Raw genomic sequence first — 21,893 nt, 5'->3', positions numbered from 1 at the left:
AAGAAATACCTGGAGTAACAGGCAAGTTTGACCTTGGAGTACAGAATGAAGCAGGGTAAAGGCTAACAAAGTTTTGCCAAGAGAACGCACTGGAATAGCAAACACCGTCTTCCAACAACACAAGAGAAGACTCTACACATGGACATCAGCAGATGGTCAATACCGAAATCAGATTGATTGTATTCTTTGCAGCCAAAGATGGAGAAGTACTATACAGTCAGCAAAAACAAGACCGGGAGCTGACTGTAGCCAAGATAGTGAACTCATTATAAATTGAACTAGGAAAAACCACTATACCATTCAGGTATGACCTAATCAAATCCCTCATGATTATACAGTAGAAGTGACAAATAGTTTCAAGGGATTAGATCTGATAGACAGAGTGCCTGAAGAACTATGGATGGAGGTTCGTGACATTGTACAGGAGGCAGTGATCAAGAACACTACCATGAAAAAGAAATGTATAAAGGCAAAATGGTTGTCTCAGGAGGCCTTACAGATAGCTGAGAAAAGAAGAGAAGTGAAAGGCAAAGGAGAAAAGCAAAGATATACCCATTTGAATCCAGAGTTCCAAAGAATAAAAAGGAGAGATAAGAAAGCCTTCCTCAGTGATCAATGCAAAAAATAGAGGAAAACAATAGAATGGGAAAGACTAGAGATCTCTTCAAGAAAACTAGAAATACCAAGGGAATATTTCATGCAAAAATGGGCACAATAAAGGACAGAAATGGTATGGATCTAACAGAAGCAGAAGATATTAAGAAGATGTGGCAAGAATACACAGAAGAGCTATACAAAAAAGAATTTCATGACCAAGATAATCACGATGGTGTGATCACCAACCTAGAGCCAGACATCCTGAAATGCAAAGTCAAGTGGGCCTTAGGAAGCATCACTACGAACAAAGCTAGTGGAGGTGATGGAATTCCACTTGAGCTATTTCAAATCTTAAAAGATGATGCTGTGAAAATGCTGCATTCAACATGCCAGCAAATTTGGAAAATGCAGCAGTGGCTGCAGAACTGGAACAGATCAATTTTCATTCCAATCCCAAAGAAAGGCAATGCCAAAGAATGTTCAAACTACTGCACAAGTGTACTTATCTCGTATGCTAACAAAGTGATGCTCAAAATTCTACAAGCCAGGCTTCAACAGTACATGAACCATGAACTTCCAGATGTTCAAGCTGGATTTAGAAAAGGCAGAGGAACCAGAGATCAAATTGCCAACATCCACTGGATCATCAGAAAATCAAGAGAGTTCCAGAAAAATATCTACTTCTGCTTTATTGACTATGCCAAAGCCTTTGACTATGTGGATCACAAAAAACTGTGGAAAATTCTATGGGAATACCAGACTACCTTACCTACCTCCTGAGAAAACTGTGTGCAGGTCAAGAAGCAACAGTTAGAACTGGACATGGACAAACAGACTGGTTCCAAATTGGGAAATGATTACGTCAAGGCTGTATACTGTCACTCTGCTTATTTAACTTATATGCAGAGTACATCATGTGAAATGCCAGGCTGGATAAAGCACAAGCTGGAAGCAAAATGGCTAGGAAAAATATCAATAATCTCAGATACACAGATGACACCACCCTTATGGCAGAAAGCAAAGAAGAACTAAAGAGCCTCTTGATGAAAGTGAAAGGTGAGACTGAAAAAGCTGGCTTAAAACTCAACATTCAAAAAACGAACATCATGGCATCTGGTCCCATCACTTCATGGCAAATAGATGGGGAAACACTGGAAACAGTGGCTGACTTAACTTTCTTGGGGTCTAAAATCACTGCAGATGGTGACTGCAGCCATGAAATTAAAAGATGCTTGCTTCCTGGAAGAAAAACTATGACCAACCTAGACAGAATATTAAAAAGCAGAGACGTTACTTTGCCGACAAAGGTCCATCTAGTCAAGGCTATGGTTTTTCCAGTAGTCATGTATGGATGTGAGAGCTGGACTATAAAGAAAGCTGAGTGCTATAGAATTGATGCTTTTGAACTGTGGTGTTGGAGAAGATTCCTGAGAGTCCCTTGGACTGCAAGGAGATCCATCCAGTCAATCCTAAAGGAAATCAGCCCTGAATTTTCATTGGAAGGACTAATGCTGAAGCTGAAACTGCAATACTTTGGCCACCTAATGCAAAGAGTTGACTCATTGGAAAAGACCCTGATGTTGGGAAAGATTGAAGGCAGGATGAAAAGGGGATGACAGAGGATGAGATAGTTGGATGGCATCACTGACTTGATGCACATGAGTTTGAGCAAGCTCCGGGAGTGGGTGATGGACCAGGAAGCCTGGTGTGCTGCAGTCATGGGGATGTAAAGAGTCAGACATGACTGAGCAACTGAACTTAACCCTGCATGTAAGTTAAATAAGCAGGGTGACAATATACAGCCTTCATGTACTCCTTTCCCAATTTGGAAGCAGTCTGTTGTTCCGTGTTCAGTTCTAACTGTTGCTTCTTGACCTGCATACAGGTTTCTCAGGAGGCAGGTTAGGTGGCCTGGTATTCTCATGCCTTCAAAAATTTAGAAAGGATTAATTTCATTAGGATAACTTTGGGAATCACCTTTATCAGTAACAATCACACATTTGAAAAGGAAGTCTTTAACCCAAGTTTCAGAATCAAAATGATTGAGGTTTACACGTGACAGTGCACAGGTGGTCTCTTTGGGAAGGGGATGGCCAGGGATATATGGGATTAGATGAAATGGAATGAAAAGAATCTTCCCAGTGTACCAGCATCTGTGCTTTATATCATTTGTCTGATTCACCTACTATATTCCTGAATAGATTGAATTTAAAGTTTTGAAGACTATTCTTAAATCCAGGTCATTCCTTTGGCAATTCAATATATTACCTGGAATCTTGCTCACACATAGATACCTGTATACAGAAGAACTAAATATGAACCTTTATAGCAGGATCAGTTTTCATCTGGAATTGTATAGCTAATTATTTACTATGTAACCACTGTATTATACATATTTTATATATATATATACACATATCTATATACACACACACACACACACACACATGTATATACACATTCGATATATTTATCATGTAACCATTCATGGGTTTTATGATATACCCCCTACCTTAATTCTTCTCTCTTCTGAATTTATTGTCAGAGTTTTTAAATTGTGGCAATGTTACCATTTTGATTTACATATTATTTTAAGGTGTTTTAGTTAAAGGTACGCCACATCTTCTTCAATTCCTCTAGTCACCTCTCATTTTCCCTATTAATGTGTCTGAGAATTAGCTTAAATGACTATGCAAAAGGTCACAAAAGAAGTACAGTTTACTGTGTTTACTTCCACTGTCTCCTACTGACATCCTCTTAAGTATCATAAATTCCACTTTGGGGTAACTAATTGAATCATTTTATTATACTTTGTGCTTTAGAGGTAGATGATTAGAGGTTACTTATTGTAAGAACTACCTGTGACTTTCTAGCTTGGCCTTTACTAATTTTAGTAAGTTAGTCCTTTAGCTTGGCCTTTACTAATTTGCTCCTTGGTAAGATGGTGCAAGATTCATACAGCTGAATGCCGAATCTTCAGAGTCACTTAACATTTCATTCTTTTTTTCACCCCGACTGCCTTCATTTTGCTGTTTCTTCTTTAAAGACTTTACTTCAAAATGGAAAACTCTCTAGAAAATATGTAGCATTATTGCCCTATACACTTTTAAATCAAAACCTGAGAGGCAATCCATGCCCAATATATTCCTCAAAGATAGTAAAGTCTTCATTGACCCAGAGACTCTAATATCATGTTGATGGAATGTGGTTTGTTCTTTTTTTCTTTTTTAATGTAACTGTCTTCTGTTCTAGCAGCTACATTTACTATAAAGATAGCCTGTTAAGCTGGTGTCCTTGGTGCTCCTGGGCTTGGTTGAATATATACAGCAGATTCTCAGCAAAAAAAATTCAGAACATACAAAGCAGCTGAAAGTACCATTTTCATTCCCAAAACAAATTGGGCAAGGCTGTATGTTTTTAAATATATAATTTATTTCAATGTCAGTAGTATATAATCTTATAGAACCAAAGTTGATATAAACTCTTCTGTTTCTAGTTCCCCTATTTTATTTTATATCAATTGACAATTTAAAATGTTGTCTATTTAATCATGTATCCAGCTTTGATGAACAGAGACATGGATTCCAAAGCCACTGAATTAAGAGAATTTTTCATCTAGTATGGTTGTACTACTGTCAGAGATTTTGTAGAGATAAAGTATGTACTGTATGAAGAATTTCAATGTCCTGTTGGTTCTTGTTAGAAACATTCGTTGGGTCCCTTCCCTGTAATGATTATCTTAAATAGTTGATTATTTTCTGTGAACATTTTATTGTGTCATTTTATAGCTGTTCTGCAGTAAATGTGATTCATTTGTGTAATTCATGACTGTGTTCCTGAGAAAATGAAGTGCATAATTAAAAAGAAACCTGGGCAAATTTTATGAAATCCAATACGTGCTTTTCTGAAAGCTGTTCTGTAGCCATATCACCCTCAGATCAATGATGGAGAGTGCTAGAGAAAGTTGTAAACCTTTTATTGTATGCTTTTCTGTGCTTAAAATCACCCAATTACTTAACTTGGAAATAGTTTAAAAATCTCATGTGGTTTAGATTAAGCATTATATTTTTCTTGAAAATAATTTACTTTGTGATGCCATGTTCTCATGAATTCAAATCAAGCACTGCATGCTTTCAAATGACTTGATGTCTTTGCAGATCTAAATTTGGTATATTTGTTATCTCAAATAATTCGCCAACTCAATATTTTGGCTTAGCAAATCCAAATCAAATTGTGGTCCAAGTAGCAGGCACTCACATCGAATGTACAGAGACTTGACAAGCAATTAGCAATGAATATTTAAGCGTCTTCATTACCCTTACATGAGAGATGCAGATGGCATTTAGGGAGACGGCAACCAGAGGACACTACTGTGGATTACGTTTCTATCATTTGGTCACCTGACTATTGGGAGACTCTCTCTGGGCCCCATGCCACTTCTATACTTCTACTGTCTGGCTAAAAATAAAGGAGGCATTCCAAATGCTGTAAAAACAGGTTGCTTCCATGAAATTTCTGTGCACATTTTGTGATTTGGGAAGGTTGTCTCCAAGGATCCCAGCATACATCCTTGCGGCTTAGCAAACCCAAATGCCAAGACTGTATAAGGGGATTCTGAAAATCAGAGTTCCTTCAAAATTCCTACTGATCACTGGCTTCACTTACCTCAGTGTAACATGCTGCATGTGCAAAGGTGAATAAATCAACATCGCATCTCTTCCAGAAGCAAGTGTACCCAAAGGGGGGAAAAAAAATAACTTTTAGAGTTGTTAGAAACATGGCCCATATATGGCCCAAAGGGAGGGGAAAAAAAAGCCTTTGAATAATTATGATTTCCAGACTGAGATCTCATTATAAATTTCTTTTTTTAAAGGAAAAAACAACACTGGAGAGTCTGACTCAGCAACTGGCAGTTAAACAGAATGAAGAAGGAAAATTTAGCCATGCCATGATGGATTTCAATATGAGTGGAGATTCTGATGGTTTGTGAAAGTTTTCATATCTATTCCAATAGTGTGCAGAAGTGTCTGTTTAATGCCAATTAAAACTACTAAAAATTATACCAGACAGCCGCCTCGTACCTGATCATTACAGTAAGAGTTCACGTGTTCTCCCCAGCACACTCTGTGAGGTAACATCTATTACAGATAGAGAGATTGGCCCTTAGGAATTTGTAGTCATTTTTTCCAAGACCACAGAGCTGTAAGTGCTAAAGGGCAGGTCTAGGATTCAAGATGGCGTGAGTATAAAGCGCATGCTGTCAGTCGTCATTTCCGCTCTCACTTCCGTATTTCTTATACCTGAAACAAACTTTTCAGAAATCTGTTATCCCTAAGCTCATTTTCAAGTTTTCATTTGTCAAACCCTGACCAGAATACATAGCTCAGAGGACATTTTCAGGATAGTTTCCTGCATTTGGGATCCTTTCCCTCTTAATGCTATCTACCGTACAGTCAAGTGCCCTGCCTACATCTGTAACCCATCTAGAATTCAAACCGTGCAGCCTCACACTTCCCGCATGTGCCTCGAGCCTTCTGTTGTCTACATCATCTCTGAATGTTCTAAACATCCACAGGGACATTAAATAAATTGATTCTCTAATTCTAATAGCACAGCAAAGAGGGAAAAGAGTGCTTTCCCTTAGCACTGACTGGGAACCTCTTTCCCAGATCAGGTGGCATACATGCATTTTAAGAGCATGGTCCTCAACTTTGTTACTACAGCAGAAGATCCCTGTGTATAGAAAAGACTGCCCCAGTTCCAACCAGTGAGAAGCCAGGGGACTAGCCAAGCTTGAGCATTTGACCAATAATTCTGTTGAGGCCAAATTTGAATGAATTGGATATCTAAAAAAAGTCTGTGTTTATCTAGCCTGTTGAATCCAAACATTTCCTTCCATCTTCTACTCTGCTTAGCTAAGATAAACCTGATCTAAGTACTTGCAAAGAACTTATTTAGCTTTGATGAAGTCACATAATATTCATTTTAAGGTTTATGTTGCTATAAGGCGTAAGAACAAGAAAAGGCAGATGTGCAGATGATCATTTGCTAGCTACAAACCCATTTTAGAAAGATGTCACCGTATATTAGCACTCATTTTTGTCAGTAAAACACTTACTGGTAATAACACATTTCATAAATTTTAAGTTGTATTAGCATGATAAAATATACCCATGGTACTCAGCATTAAAATATCAAAATGTTTGTTGCTGTTATGTGTTAAATTCAGTCATGCTTGTATGCAAAATATTTTCCAATCTTCATCAGACCAAAGAGTATATTATGAAAGAGAAATAATGAGAAACTCCAAAATGGTGTGTTTTCTGTTTACTGCTATCAAGGTCTTCAAGTCTGGGTCATTTTGGTTAATTCCTATTCCTTCAGATTAAGACAGGAAAAGGAGTATGAAAGAAAAAAAGCAGAATCAGTGCTTTTGTTGATTATACAAACTCTCAAAAACCCCAAAATATTTGAAAGTTTTACACACTACCAGAATATGTCTCTTTCATATTTTATAATGATAACCCTGGGAAACTTAGTGCCAGAGTTCTACATTTTGCTTCTCCTTGTTTTCTTTGCCTGAATTCAAGTATCTCAGGAAGCAGTTTTAATCTGCTGAAGCCATTCTACAAAGTCAGATAAAGCCTAGAGGACTGACTGAAGCTCCTCAAGGTTCCAACGTCACTCCTGGTTGTGTTTCATCCTGAGTCTCCCTGATTGAAATGTATTTATCAGTGGATCTCTTTGGATAAATTAGATGTTGGGGGAAAATTCAGGAAAATGAACATATTGCCTTTGTCACCTTATATATGTGACTGCAGACTTCCTAAGAAACCATTGTGATGTAACTATTCATTTGTTCTTTTCCCACCATTTTTATATATCTTTTGAGAAGCAGACTAACATTGCTGCATTAGCATATTTCATGCATTTATTAGCACATAATTTCAAAGAAAAGCCAAACACATTACAGAAGATATCTGTATTGTATTTTAACCTCAAATATCTATTTAGCAGTGTTTTTATTTATATAGCCTCAGAGGGAGAAAAAGGGCATGAGTAGGCTATGTTCTCACAGTCTTCAGGTAATAGAGATACTTCTGTACCCATAGTCACCCATTCTGCTGAATAGATTGGTGTCTCACAATTTTGTGAGCTTTTTGACATAATATTTCTACACTACCAGCATGCCTGTTGACCTAACCCAACTATCTTCTTTGCAGTTTGCATCAAATATTTTTCTTGTGATGGTTTCTTGTGTGGTCTTGAAAGTGTACGGTGAACAGTCCTTTGAAAGGAAGGAAAAATATACTAGAAATGAATTTTAAAATACAAATATATTTGGCACCACAAGGCCTATCACAAAAACTTCATAAACAAGCATCTGACTCAAGAACTGGAAGTACCATTATCAGATGTGCTTTCAATTTTCAGATATTTTAATAGACTGTAAAACAATAATGCAAGGAAGGGATTGCCAAAAGTTTTAACACTAACATGAAGCAATGTTCCCTGTTTTTAGGAAGTGCTGGAGTCTCAGAATCAAGAATTTATAGAGAATCCAGGGGGCGTGGTAGCAATGAACCCCACATAAAGCGTCCAATGAATGCCTTCATGGTGTGGGCTAAAGATGAACGAAGGAAAATCCTTCAAGCTTTTCCTGACATGCACAACTCCAACATCAGCAAGATACTGGGTAAGAAGAGTATTAAGGGTTCAGTGATGTGTGAAATACAGGTACAGTTTTGTTCTCGGCATTTGCTGAAAGAGATTGGGTTTGGAAGCTAAGCAGCTCATGTTTTCTACATATCTAAAAAAGAGGTACCTTATTGAGCCTTCTCTTCTGACCATGAAGCATTCCACATTCATCAAGAAATAATGCCCAAATTCTGTATGTTTCTATACTAGTTGTTGCAATATTTTCTCTTCTTTAAAAATCTAAAAAATATTTGTACTAAGACTAAGGGAAAAGGTTCTTTTCATAGAAGACTCTCAGTATTGGTATTGACCATATATTATTTTCCTTTGTAAACACCATAGAATTCATCATGTCATGGGGGCAGGGGTGGAGGGAGAAATGATGTCTGTTCTAATACTATAATTGAAAACCAGTTCAGGTTGTCAGGACACAACTTGTTGGGTGTGCATTATTTAGTTTTTACTTTTGGTAACCTTACATGTATTTTCAGTATTATTTAAAAAGGGACTTTTCCTGCGATTGCAACTTTCACCTTAACGGATGACAGAATACATCCATAGACCCTGGAGCACACAGCAAAACTGGGTGAGAGGAAAGAGTACCGATCAGAATGAGACCTATTATACACCAATTTAAGTCTCAGAAGGAAGGATGGGAAGATTCCATTTCTTTGGTGCAGTTCTCTTGACATCACCATCATTGTCACCTTCACCACCTTTATCTTCACCTTCAAGAGCATAGTGTCTAGGTTCTGAGCAACCTAAGCAAATTTTTATTATTCTTTGAATTCTAAGAGCTAAATAATAAAAAATAGAAGAGGAACACTGTATCAGCACATTTTGTCTTTGGCAAATAAGTAACAACATTTGTCAAGTTATTAAAGCTTTGTTAAAATCCACATGCGCTTGGAATTACAGGTAGCTCATGTAGCTGTGTGCCCTTTGATTCTTTACATTAAGGAATCAGCCTTCTGAAAGTAGTGACTAAACATGTAATGTGTTTTTATGATCCCATATTTCCCAACAATGATAATAGATGCTTCCCAGTCCACAGTGTGCATCTGTAATGAAACAAAAACAAACGAAAATCATTTACTGCTTAAACTTGTGTCTCAGTTTTTATCAAAATGATTTTGAGATCTTTAGATGAAACTTATCTCAATATATGAACATGTGAAGCTTTATGTGTACATAAACCTGATTATCTATGCATAAATATGTATCCATCTATAATAAAAAAACTGGAACTGAACAAAAGGAAATGGACATGTTTCTGCATCTCTACTATCTCTCATCTATTTTTCTTTTTATGACTATATATTCTACCTTCCATATGAATTTTTTCATTAAAAAATACCATATCTGTTTCATTTGGAAAAACTCTATAAAACAATAAAATACTTTATGTAAGCTTATCTCATATTTTAATACATCAGTTATAACCACATTAGAAATTCCCAAATTTCAAAAGAAACCTAAAAACTAAGACTGTTTAACTTGTCTGTATATCATTCAATTTATGTGCCTGAATACTAAAAAAATAATAATGACTGATTAAAACCTTACTCCAGGTATAATAGAAATATCAGTTTTGATGACATGAAATAATTTAAGAAATAGAGCAAAAACCTTCATGGGAAAGAGATGTCTGGCTATAAGAATTCCTTTCTGATTTGAAGGAAAGAATATTAGAATGACTATATGATCATATATGATCATATCATAATAGGCTGCATGAAAGAAAATGCTGCCTAATTTAATTAAGATTTCTCAATGAAATTGTGCCGATTAAAGATATAGCAGAAAAAAATCCACTAAGGTCTTAGGCTTCAATATTTAGTCATAGCTTCAAACAAATAAATGATCTTCAAATATCCACAAGATCATTCTGAATGGCTCATTTCATATAAAAGTACAAAGAAAGCTTGATGTTTTCCTTTTTACTGATTGTTTTGGATAACAGCCTCCGACAGCATGCCGCTAATTCATTCTGCTTAAAACAGGCGCTTGAGCTGGGTTGACATTTTACGTAGTCTCTGGGGATCCTAGTTGACATTTTAAAGGGCTTCTAAGCATTTTATAATACCCTAAAATCTGGTTTTAATAAGCCATTCTGCTGAAATTGTTAACATAAGGAATCACCTTTTACTGTTTGGCAGTAGATCAGGAATGGGGGACATCTTTTTCTGATTAGATATACAGTAGTTGGAGGGAAATGTGCAAATTCATTACAGACCCTGTGGAGATGACCCTGTTGCTCAGCTCAAACCCTTCATTGCTATTGTGCTGCCAGGTTTAGGGAGGGAAAGAGCACTTTTAAGATTGATTTTTTTTTTTTTCATTTTGAACATCAGGAAGTTTTGATTGAATCTTCCTTTATGTCATCAGGAGGAATACCTAAATGTACTTGATTCTTTTTTCATTGTTGAATGCTAGTCTTTTGAAAACAACAGGTGACTTATTTCTTGTACATGGTCAGAGTGAGCAACCAGCCACACCCAAATCAAGGAGGTGTTTTCATCTTTTGAAGGTATCCAAAACGCTATCCTCCCATTTTCATCTGGTGTGTTTAGGGGGTTGCATTACTGTTACAAACAATGGTTGTTGTACCTGCAAAGCCATTGAAACCAAAACCAAACTTGTCATTTGATTAACTTCTTTCAGAAGCTACTCTTAAAAAATGGAAACTGCATTTGCCACCAAACTGAACCGCTGCACTGCTGAGTCATAAAATAGAGTAGTTAGCTTAAGCATTAACTGGGTCAAAATAGTCCTTTAATTCTTAATTTTGAAAAGACATGTGATAGTGAGATGGCCCTATTTTTTTTTAATGTAGTTGAGAATGAAATGATACTTCCAGAGAAATTATATTATCAAATGTCAAAATATTTTGATTCCAGTTCATACAGAGTTAGAAGCCAACTTATTTGAAAATTTATGCATCTTTTACTATCCTTTTTCCTGTGCATGTTAGCCAGAACAATGTTAAGTTCCTCTACGTCCTATTCCCACTGCAAGGTCTTAACCATTTCATTCTTCCTCCCTAGGCTACTCTTCTCTTTCTGTCCCTATAGGAGTCATTTTTGCAGCAGTGCCTTCCTGACCTATAGAATCCTGATCCCATCTCCTTATGATATGTTCTCATAGCTTCCTGTACTTTCAACAATTGTAACTGAAATTATACACTTGGCAATTACATATTTAATCTATTTCTCCTTAGCTGGAATATAAGCTCCAAGAAAATAGGTAGCATAATGACTCATCACAGCATATAGTTAATACCGCATCATGCATATAGTAGGAAATCTTAAAAATAGCTCTTACCTTCCAAGGCATGTTACTATGAGGCATAAACATGCCCTTTCCTTAGAGAAAATTTCTTTTTTGATCTAACAGAACATTTAAACTTAGGGAAGAAACTTTGGCAATTCCTATCCCAACTGAGAATGCTAGTTCTTTTGTTCTACTTGGTGATATTTTAAGTCAACTATTCCTTGAGCCTCTGTTCGATTTCTCTTGTTCTTCAATAAGTTATTCTGGTAGTTAGTCCACTTTTCCATGTCCTGTTCTGAGGTTAAAAATTCTGGTATACATACTTACAAGACAATCCACAAGAAGAATTGATCCAGTTCAATAATAGTATAGCTTTATTTGTGTTTATATTTGCCCTAAGAACAACAGGATTTCCAAGTGCCTTTAGGAAGTAATGTTGGATAATAAAGAGTGTGAGTATGTACCTACAAATGATATGACCTAAGCAGATGACTAAATGTTGGACACGGCATTTAAACACAAATTTGAGAAAGGAATAGAAAAATAAACTCTGTTATTTGAACTGTAACCTGAGTTCCTGTTGTAAATATAATGAAATCATATCGGCTATCTAGGTTGGAAAAAGTTTGTTTACAAATCTTTGTAATATTTACACCCAGGCAACATCTGTTCTAATAGGAAACAATTCTAAGGGAAGAGAAGTCCCTTTGTCTGCATTTCTTTAATAAATGTAACAGCCCACATTGAGGCATTCTCAACATTTGTAGGAAAGAACAGTTCATTAGTGAACTATTTGTATTTGAGATGTGGTGTTATGGTTGAATGATGAATTCATTTGAAAGGTTTAAGAACTCGCTTAGATGGCTTTGCAAGTCAGGTAAAGGCAGCAGTACCAGTACATATTAGGCTAATTCCTGTTATTTTTTTCTTTGTGCATTTGGGTAGTTTTGGGTCTTCCTTATGGCGATAGTGGTAAAGAATCTGCCTGCCAGTGCAGCAGACACAAGAGACACAGGTTAAATCCCAGATCAGGAAGACCCCCTGAAGGTGGGCATGGCACCCCAAGATATTCTTCTCTGGAGAATCCCATGGAGAGAGAAGCCTGGCAGGCTACAGTTCATAGAGTCACAAACAGTTGTACACAACTGAAGTGACTTAGCACACACGCACAAACTGACTACTTGCTGATAAACATACACAAGTAAACATTATTACTACTATTTCTGTTATTACTACACAGTCATACTGATAGAAGCAAAATTTTAAATCACATCTCTACTGTGAATAAGCATAAACTATTTTTAATTAAGCTTCAAACTTCAAAAATCAGTTGCTTTTCACAATCCTTGTTGAATCCAAACCAAAATTAAAAGTGAAAGGAAAGAGAAAACCATTTTGGACTAACATTACTAATACATACTATATCACAGGAAGTGACAATTTTATATATTATTGAAAATAATTTATTAAGAGAAAAATATTGCTGTAAGTTTTGCTTTCTGGCTTAAAAATATTTCTGGATAGATCCTATGTAGTAGGTAGATATAAGTATATAAAGACACATGTTGTACCACACTTTTGATTTCTGTCAAACCTGAATCAGTAATCTTCAATTTAATAGTTGTGTGAGCTTTGGTAAGTTACTTCATCTATTTGAACTTCAGTTTTTTTCATTTTTGGAAATGGGTATAAATGCTGTCTGCTCGTGAGATTGTGGTGAAAGGTAAAAATGAAAAAACTTAAGTTTTTAGCAAGGTAGCTAATGCACAGTAGTTAACCCAGGGCATGTCCACTAATTATGTTTTATAATTAAAATTTTAATAGAATGAATTTTTGACTGTAATCAAGTTAGCATACTTAAACATTTGGGGGAGAATAAGCAGTACATGTAAAATATGTTAGAAGGACTTCCCAGGTGGCTTAGTGGTAAAGAATCTACCTGCCAATGCAGGAGACCTCTGGTTCAATCACTGGGTTAGGAAGATTCCCTGGAGAAGGAAATGGCAGCCCACTCCAGTCTTCTTGCCTAGGAAATCCCATGGACAAAGGAGCCTGATCTTTGTAGGCTGGCTACAGTCTATGAGGTCACAAAGGAGACGGACAGGACTTTGCAACTAAACAACATGTTAGAAACCTTTGTAGTAAGTAATAAACTCCCACATAAAAATACTCAATAGCTAGACGGTTACCTTCAGATTCAAAATACATAATGAGTCTTTGCCGAACGTTTCAGTTCATAGTTGAATTACATCATGGTCTAATGTAGAAATGAAAGATCTCGCCATTAAATCTACTGTGAGCTTTTAAGTATATAAGGTACAAGTTTGACTAAATTGTTAATTCAAGGCAAAAAAAAAAAAAATTGCTTAGTGTCTGTACCTTTGAGCACCCAGTTTCCTTGACACAGACACCAACAGCTCAGTCAAAGCTCACTAATGCTAACCTTTCTATATATTTCTGGGATATGGCCAACACTTTTACTTTAGATTTTCATATTCTCAATTATACTTTGTTAGGATCCTCAGCCACTGTGCAAGTGGGAATTGTAACCTTTTTTCCCCCATAGGATCTCGCTGGAAAGCTATGACAAACCTAGAAAAACAGCCATACTACGAGGAGCAAGCCCGTCTCAGCAAGCAGCACCTGGAGAAGTACCCTGACTACAAGTACAAGCCCCGGCCAAAGCGCACCTGCCTGGTGGACGGCAAGAAGCTGCGCATTGGGGAGTACAAGGCAATCATGCGAAACCGGAGGCAGGAAATGCGGCAGTACTTCAATGTTGGGTAAGGAGTTTCCGGTCGGTCCTTTTCCCGTAGGGGACCCTTCCGGTTACTCTTAATGGGTGGGGAAGTGTCTTTGTTTAGTTGCAAAGCAGCATTTTGAGAAAGAACCTGGCACAGTGTATTTTGTGTGACTAAGCTGTCCCCGTATAATATCGAGGAAGAACATTTCAAGTGAGTTCACTCCAGGCTCCTAGAACAATGGCTCTGACGAGAGCTTTGTTTAAAGGCTGGTTTGAAAATAAAATGAGAAAAAAAAGAAAAGAAGAGTAAAGAATTTTGAAACTTCCTCTTAAAAATGTAGAAGTCTTACTGGTTTTCTTTTTTCTTTTTCTTGCTGCTTTTCATTACTTCCAAGGCCTCATAGTGTAGATTCCTTAGCAACTAACAACTTAGTTGAGATAATAGGATATAAAAATGAATTGAAAGAAAGACTTGTTTCTGAATATAGAGGGGTCTCAGGGCTCTCAAGGCACATACCTGGCCTTAGAAAAAAGATCACATAAAGTAGGGATTCTGTTTAGAACCTTGCACAGCAAGGTTGTGAGTGGACAAGTTTCCTTCTGAATTAAGGATGCCTCCCTCAGTATGGGTCTTCCCAGATAGCTCAATGGTAAAGAATCTGCCTGCAATGCAGGAAACGCAAGAGATGGAGCTTCCATCCCTGGTTTGGGAAGGTCCCCTGGAGTAGGCAGTGGCAGCCCACTCCAGTATTCTTGCCTGGAAATTCTCATGGACAGAAGAGCCCAGTGGGCTACAATCCATGGGGTCGCAAAAGAATGGGATACAACTGAGCACCCACTCAGTATATCTTACCCTTCTCCCTCTGGCAAGGCCTAAAACCACACTGCATGGGCAGAATTTTCCCAAAAAAACGCAGAAATAAAGTTTTCATATTTGGAACAGTAATTAAGATCCTGTGAGCTCTGAAAATGACAAGAAGATACTTTAAAAAAAAACAAAAAACTTTTCAAATATGTCCTCTCCCCTCCATTTCCATGAATGTGTCTGCTCGCTCAGTCCAAAAGGTCTGTGATTTATATCTCAGTGTCTGACTCTTCTCCATGTGGAGCTCAAAACCCAACCCTCCTTGGGGAAAGAGTAAACATATGAATGAATGAAAGAAGACATGAATGAACATCATCTGTTAAATCCTTCTTACTGGGACCAGTTACAGGATCTGTGGTTCCCAATGTAATATGAAAATGCAAGGTCCTTGTTAAAAAGTTTTTAAGGAATTTCAGGATAGTGATGATGGCACCAAGTGTGGGATTTTTGTAAGACCTGGATACCATACAGCTGCAGAGGTGGTGCACCCACAAGGCCAGCCCAGCCTTCTACCCCTGCTGATGCTCTCCCCATTTCAGGGATGAAGTGGGCCATGTGCTACTGTTCACTTCTAGTGGGTTCTGGGCAATAAAATTTTATGTTGAGAGCTCTAATACTTCAGGATTTTTCCATCAAAATTGCATTATCTTTAGGTTTAATCTTTTAAAATTGTTTCAACATGTTACAGTGAAGGAAAAATTAACTTGGTGTCAAGTACTTGAATTCTATTTATTAATCTTTCTGCACCTCAGTTTCTTTTCAGAAATTAAAAAAGTAACAGTCATTTTAAGAATCAAATGGGCAACACGTGAAAGTGCCTCGTAATCTATAAAGTGTTATATAAAAGTAAGGTACTTGGACCAAAGTAGGATGCCATTTTCAAATGTCAGGCAGTAGGGTGAAAATCAAGACCTTTGACTTGGTCAAGCCAAGCAAATTCATTCTAGAATAAGGCCTGCATCCAACTCTCCACTCACCCAGGGTCTCTTTTTGGGAATTCCTCTCTGACAGGCAACAAGCACAGATCCCCATCGCCACGGCTGGCGTCGTGTACCCTGGGGCCATCGCCATGGCTGGGATGCCCTCCCCTCACCTGCCCTCAGAGCACTCCAGCGTGTCCAGCAGCCCGGAGCCCGGCATGCCTGTTATCCAGAGCACTTATGGCGTGAAAGGAGAGGAGCCGCACATCAAAGAAGAGATCCAGGCTGAGGACATCAACGGAGAAATTTATGACGAGTACGACGAGGAAGAGGATGATCCGGATGTAGATTATGGGAGTGACAGTGAAAACCATATTGCCGGACAAGCCAACTGATAAGGGTCAAAAGATTGTCGTGACCTTAGGACTTAAAGAAGCCCTAGCTGGTTCATCCTTACCAGTGGCCAAGCACATTAACTTTCTCATACACTGACTGTTACTTTAACTGTTAGTCTTAAATAGTTGGGACATCAGCTGACTAATAGACCTCAGCCTCAAAAGGCTTGGAAAGGAAATAAAAATACAACAAGCAGACAACAATATCAACAACAAGAGATTGAAATAAGCTATGGGTAAAATAATGCCAGTAATTCAGCTGCTACATCCAAGCACTGAAGTCTTACCCGTCAACTTTTTTTTTTAATAAACTTTATGGCTGTTTGTTCTACAATGTTCTAGAAATTCTCACTCAGGTACACAGTGCCAACAAGTGGCTTGTGAATGTGTTTTGTTGTTTTGTGCTACAATTTTTAAAAGAAATAAGTTTTGTTTTGTTTTTCGGGGTTTCTGGGTTTTTTCCTTTTCTTTCCTTTGGTTTTTTTTGTTTTTGTTTTTGTTTTTTTTGGTAATGCACCTGACAGAAAAAAAAAAAAAGAAAGATGACTTTCTCTTTCATTCTCTCCACCTTCTCCATCTCTATACTTTAAAGATGGAAGTCTGTGCATGGGGGGGAAGAGGGAAAAAGAGCCTGTTTTTAACTTCCTTGGTATCCACCACAAAATAAGCAATCATTTTCTTTAGAGGACTTTCCTTATCTGTTGCACACCACACTACATCTTTGAGCAAGTGCCAAATTTGTACTGAAGTGTTGACCTAGTTGATTTTTTTCCCTTTCCTTTTTCCTGTTCCTTCTTAAATTAGGACAGTGTTATATCTTAGACAATCCCTTGAAAAACCTGAAATACCAGCAGCTGGTGAGATTTGACTTTTTTTTTTTAATGGAAACTGTAGGTGCTGTTCTCAGGTGAAAAGAGAGAGAGAGACATAAGAAATTTAGAGAAAAAAATATTTTCTAATCTTGGATTTTTGTGTGTATGTATGTGTGTGATTATGGTACTAATAGGAATAATGTTGGATCATTGTGAGTTAAACCCACATCTGGGGATGAAATCCCACATCCTTCTAAATGACTGGTCTGGAAGCATCCTTGACCTTGACTTTGCACTTCGAATGACAACTTAACCAATATAGGGCTCAGAAATTATATTTTTAAATTTCTAATATGATTATTATTGAATGGATCAGGTGGCCCTGTATAATAGAGGGGTGCGTGTGTAACGTGGAAGCCGAATTCTCCCAGATGTTCCACTAACATTTGCTACTTAACGATTTCTGTTTGTTTTTCCTGTCGGTAACTTCGAGCAAAACAGTCGTTTCCCTTGAATATATTTGCCCATTTTCTAGAAATATAGGATTAGCTTATTTCTTCCACATTCCATCCTTTCCTGATCAAGAAATGGAACTGATGATTTTATAAGGTATTCTTAATCCCTCCATGAAATGAGGTGGAGGCCATTTGCATTTCAGAATTGTGGGCCAGGTACATTTCATGCCATAAAAAGCAGGATTTTAGAAGTCATTGCAACGCTTGCCACTGCTCTACCCTTGCTGTAAGATGTATCCACTGAAGTCCAGTTTCTGATTCTAGCAGAGTGTGTGCACAGAGGAACAGCTGATGCTGAAAGGACTGCTTCGTTAGCCTTTGCTAGCCAAGTGCCAAGGCAGTTGTAGGGCTTCTTCAAATAAATGGGAAATCATCTAAAGTGAATCAGCGCTGCTCATGCTAAAGCGTTAGACAGTAAATACTCCAACCAGTAGATTGGATGTGCTATGATTTTCACTCCAGTCATCATTTTCCTATCCCACCCTCCCCAAACCTGACCCTTAAGTTTGATTTTTACGTATAAATAAGAAAAAAATCCCTTTTTATTTTTCTCTCTCTCGAAAGACTTGCTCTGGGGTTTTGCTTGGAGGAGCTAATCATACCCTGCATGTCAGAGACTTCGTTTTGTTTGTTTTTCTGTTTGTTTTTGATGACTGTATTTTCATTTGAACTGCCTCTTTTTGCTAGTGTTGTAATGATGATGATGATGATAAAATAATAATAATAATAATAGTAATAATAATAATAATGGTCAGCTGTTCCCAGATTAGTAAGTTATGTATAATTTATTTCTCCCTTTCTATTTTATTCTCCTCTGATTTGGAAGTGCAGCCAATAAGTTGTTAGATATTTAAAACAAATTTCCATCTCCAACGTGTATGTATATATATATACATATATATACATACACATGTGTGTGTATATGTGTGTATGTATAGATACATAAACACACACACACACACATACACACATATTCACTCACACTGTTTCGTTTCTCCTTCCATAAGTTTTCTCCTTTTTAAAAATTTGGCCCCAACAAACGTCAAGTTCTGGTGTTTTAATACATACAAGTGAATTACTAAGAGGGTCGTGTTCAACCTTAATTAACTTACGCTCTCATCACTCATTTTATTTAATTGCCACAGTCATCTAGAGCCAATTTTTTTTTTTTGTTTTTGTTTGTTTTGTTTTTAAGCACTCTGGATAAAAAAAATAGACACTTGTTTTTATATCATTATTATGTACAATGTGAAAACAGATTTTTAAAAATTTGTTGTCTTTGTTAACAAATTCTTTCTGACTCATGTGCGTTCACCTCTCACTTTTGCTGGATACTTATTTCCCATCATGTTAAAAAGATGCTTTGTTTTCATTTCATGACTTTGGGCTACAAGAATACTTTGTTTTAGCTCCAGGTAGATGCCTCTGAGGGCATTCATGACCGTCACCAGTTCTAACACACTTACCAGTGAATTGACAAAACACTTCCGTTTAGTCTTTGTTTGTTTGTTTTTTATCTTGGTTTATTTGAAGAGGAAAATGAAATTGTTAATGGTGACCTTTAACAGCTGAAATTCAAAAGTTAATTTTATTGTTACATAGTTAGGTTTATGTCAGAGAGATGAAAATGTGCATGGGTTGAAACAAAGAGCAAGTCCATAGCTTTGAATTCTGTTCTCTTGTTTTGATGTCCAATTCACTGAGGGTCACAATTGTTTTGCCTTAACTTTCCCCAAAAGAAAACAAAAAAATCATGTTAATGTTTAAAATGCTTTGAAGTAATTTTGATAAAAGGTGCTATGAATGGCAAAGTATTGGGTTAGCACATTGCCTTTGGGGCATTTGATTGGTTTATCAGTTTAGTAAAAGATCCTAAAACCTGTATTCTTTTTCTGTGTCCCATAATGACCAAAAAAGACAAGGGAGAGGAAGTGAGAGTAAGATCAAACTCAAATGAACATAGTCTCCCATCTCTTTCATTCCCTACCTACCTGTTCACTTTTCACATACCACCCCCACCCCTGTCTCTCTCTCTCTCTCTGTGTCTCACACACACACACACACACACACACACACACACACCCCAGCACACACGCTCACCCCAGTACTGAGGGATAATCTTGCCAGAATTCTGTTTTTGTTTCTGTTTATGGCTGTTGTAATCAATTTTTCTAAAAAGAGTCATATTTTAATATGAATCTAGGAGAGCATCACTGGAGAAAATAGGTTACAGTTACTCATATATATGTTTCTAAGAATTTGGCTAATAACTACAATTGAATAAAATACAAGACTATTCTTCAGTCCACTTATACCTAAATTAGTTAAGTCAATTCTTAATGTTTATTTGGCATCTGCAGTTAAGAGTTAACCACGTATAAAATCCCTCCCAAAGAGCATAATCGTTATTGCAACCAAATCCTCTTTATAAGAAACAAATATAAAAGAATTTCTTTGATGAAATCATTTCATAGGTTTGATTTTGACATAGGCGTTTTACCTTCATTCATTTAAAGAAAATTATCTTTAGATATTTTATGGTCCAACTTCAGATATTTTCTTAACTCAGAAGATGTTATTGTTCACAGAAGAAATGTCTTATATCACATTTAAAACATCAAAAATCATTACATTTTCATTTGTTCTAATGGGTAAATTATTTGAATTGTAATAAACAACTGTATATTTACAAACAGGTTTATAAAATATTTGTCTATCAAGTTAATAGTAAAATAAAAATTATAGGGTCTGCAAGGAAAAAATATGAAGCCCACTTAAAGTGGTTCAGAGATCTCTTTCATCTTATAGGGCATAGGTTTTTGTTTAGACAGGCTTTTACAGTATTTAATTTTAAAGTTTCCTATAACTATCAGTTTCCCAGGTTGAAGATGTTAGGTTTTCTACTGATTGATTCCTGTCCTCCCCAGTGTTTCTGTCACTGGTTCACTAGAACAGTATTTATACAGCTCCACTGGCTCTAAAGCTCTTAGTCCTTCTAACATTTTGGATTTTATGAGTAAAAATGGGAAAAAGTAGAAAAGAGACAATCAAATGCCTGGAGCTTAAAACAAAGTATGTGCAACCTACCATCTCACTTGAAATTTAATAAAATAAATAATTATGTAAATATAACATAGAGTTATAGATTTATATTTTGTTCATAACACATAGTGTAATATAAGTTGTATATTTTCATGTTTTTGGTTTTATGTTATCATTCATGCCACAATAAAAATAAAACAGGAGTTTATGTACTCTTAAAAAAAAAAAGATGTGGGTTGCCACCAACCTGTTTTTTTTGTTTGTTTTTTGTTTTTATTTTTTGTTTTTGCATTCTCTTTTTTCAGTATTACTGCCATGCAAGGCACCAATAAAAACAGCAAATGTGTTCTTTACCTATTATACTGTGTTTCTTTTCACAATTCTTGTTACGGTGGTTTAATTATTAGTTTTCTTATGAAAAGAAGTATGAAAAATAATTTTGCTTTCACTATAAATAACCCCACTTCCAAAACTGACTTTGAACTGAGAATTAAGGGTTTAAATATTAGAGGTGAACATTCAAGGAAGCCTCTTCATAAGTATCTTATCAGAGAACTTCACTATAATGTCAAAAGTTATCCTTTTGTATATAACTGAGTCTAATAGGCTTGAAAATCCTGCAGCCCAAAGCACCCTAAATATTGTTTTTCCTAAGTTTGACACCATCACTGGGGCAGGCTTTCTATGCTTTAGAATTAAATTTCATTCTATTGTTGGTATAGAAATTCTAAATTTCAGATTACAAAATTAGTAAGATCTATAAATTCACTTTACGGTATCTAATTTACAATAATGGATATTTCTACATTGCTTAACATTCTGACTTTAATTTCTGGATTCTACCTTCAACTTTGTAAGCAAATGTTACAACAAGAAGGCTCCTTTTCTTGCAGTGGCCAATTTTGCGCATCTCTTCCACCATAAAATGTTTTTCTATCTATGTGTAATCATTTGCCCTAAGGGTTTTTGGTTGGTTGGTTGTTTACTTGGTTGGTTTTTAGATAAGTCTCAAGACACTGGGTCAGATAACATC

At 36.5% G+C, this 21,893-nt stretch overlaps 1 protein-coding gene across 18 annotated transcripts in view; it reads left to right on the top strand.

Moving 5' to 3' along the window:
* Nucleotides 1-19,875, top strand: part of SOX5 (SRY-box transcription factor 5) — a 1,103,086-nt gene extending 1,083,211 nt beyond the window's left edge. For all 18 annotated transcript variants that reach the window (XM_043882232.1, XM_043882231.1, XM_043882225.1 and 15 more), the window contains 4 exons: nucleotides 5,471-5,579; nucleotides 8,120-8,293; nucleotides 14,135-14,351; nucleotides 16,188-19,875. In XM_043882232.1, the coding sequence (XP_043738167.1) occupies nucleotides 5,471-5,579; nucleotides 8,120-8,293; nucleotides 14,135-14,351; nucleotides 16,188-16,491 (804 nt within the window). In that variant the 3' untranslated portion in view covers nucleotides 16,492-19,875. The remainder of the gene's footprint in view (nucleotides 1-5,470; nucleotides 5,580-8,119; nucleotides 8,294-14,134; nucleotides 14,352-16,187) is intronic.
* The last annotated feature ends 2,018 nt before the right edge of the window (nucleotides 19,876-21,893 follow it).

Source organism: Cervus elaphus, chromosome 22 (assembly GCF_910594005.1).
Source record: "Cervus elaphus chromosome 22, mCerEla1.1, whole genome shotgun sequence".
NCBI lineage: Eukaryota > Metazoa > Chordata > Mammalia > Artiodactyla > Cervidae > Cervus > Cervus elaphus.
The sequence above is the reverse complement of the archived record's forward strand: the minus strand, read 5'-3'. Positions and strand labels throughout refer to the sequence as shown.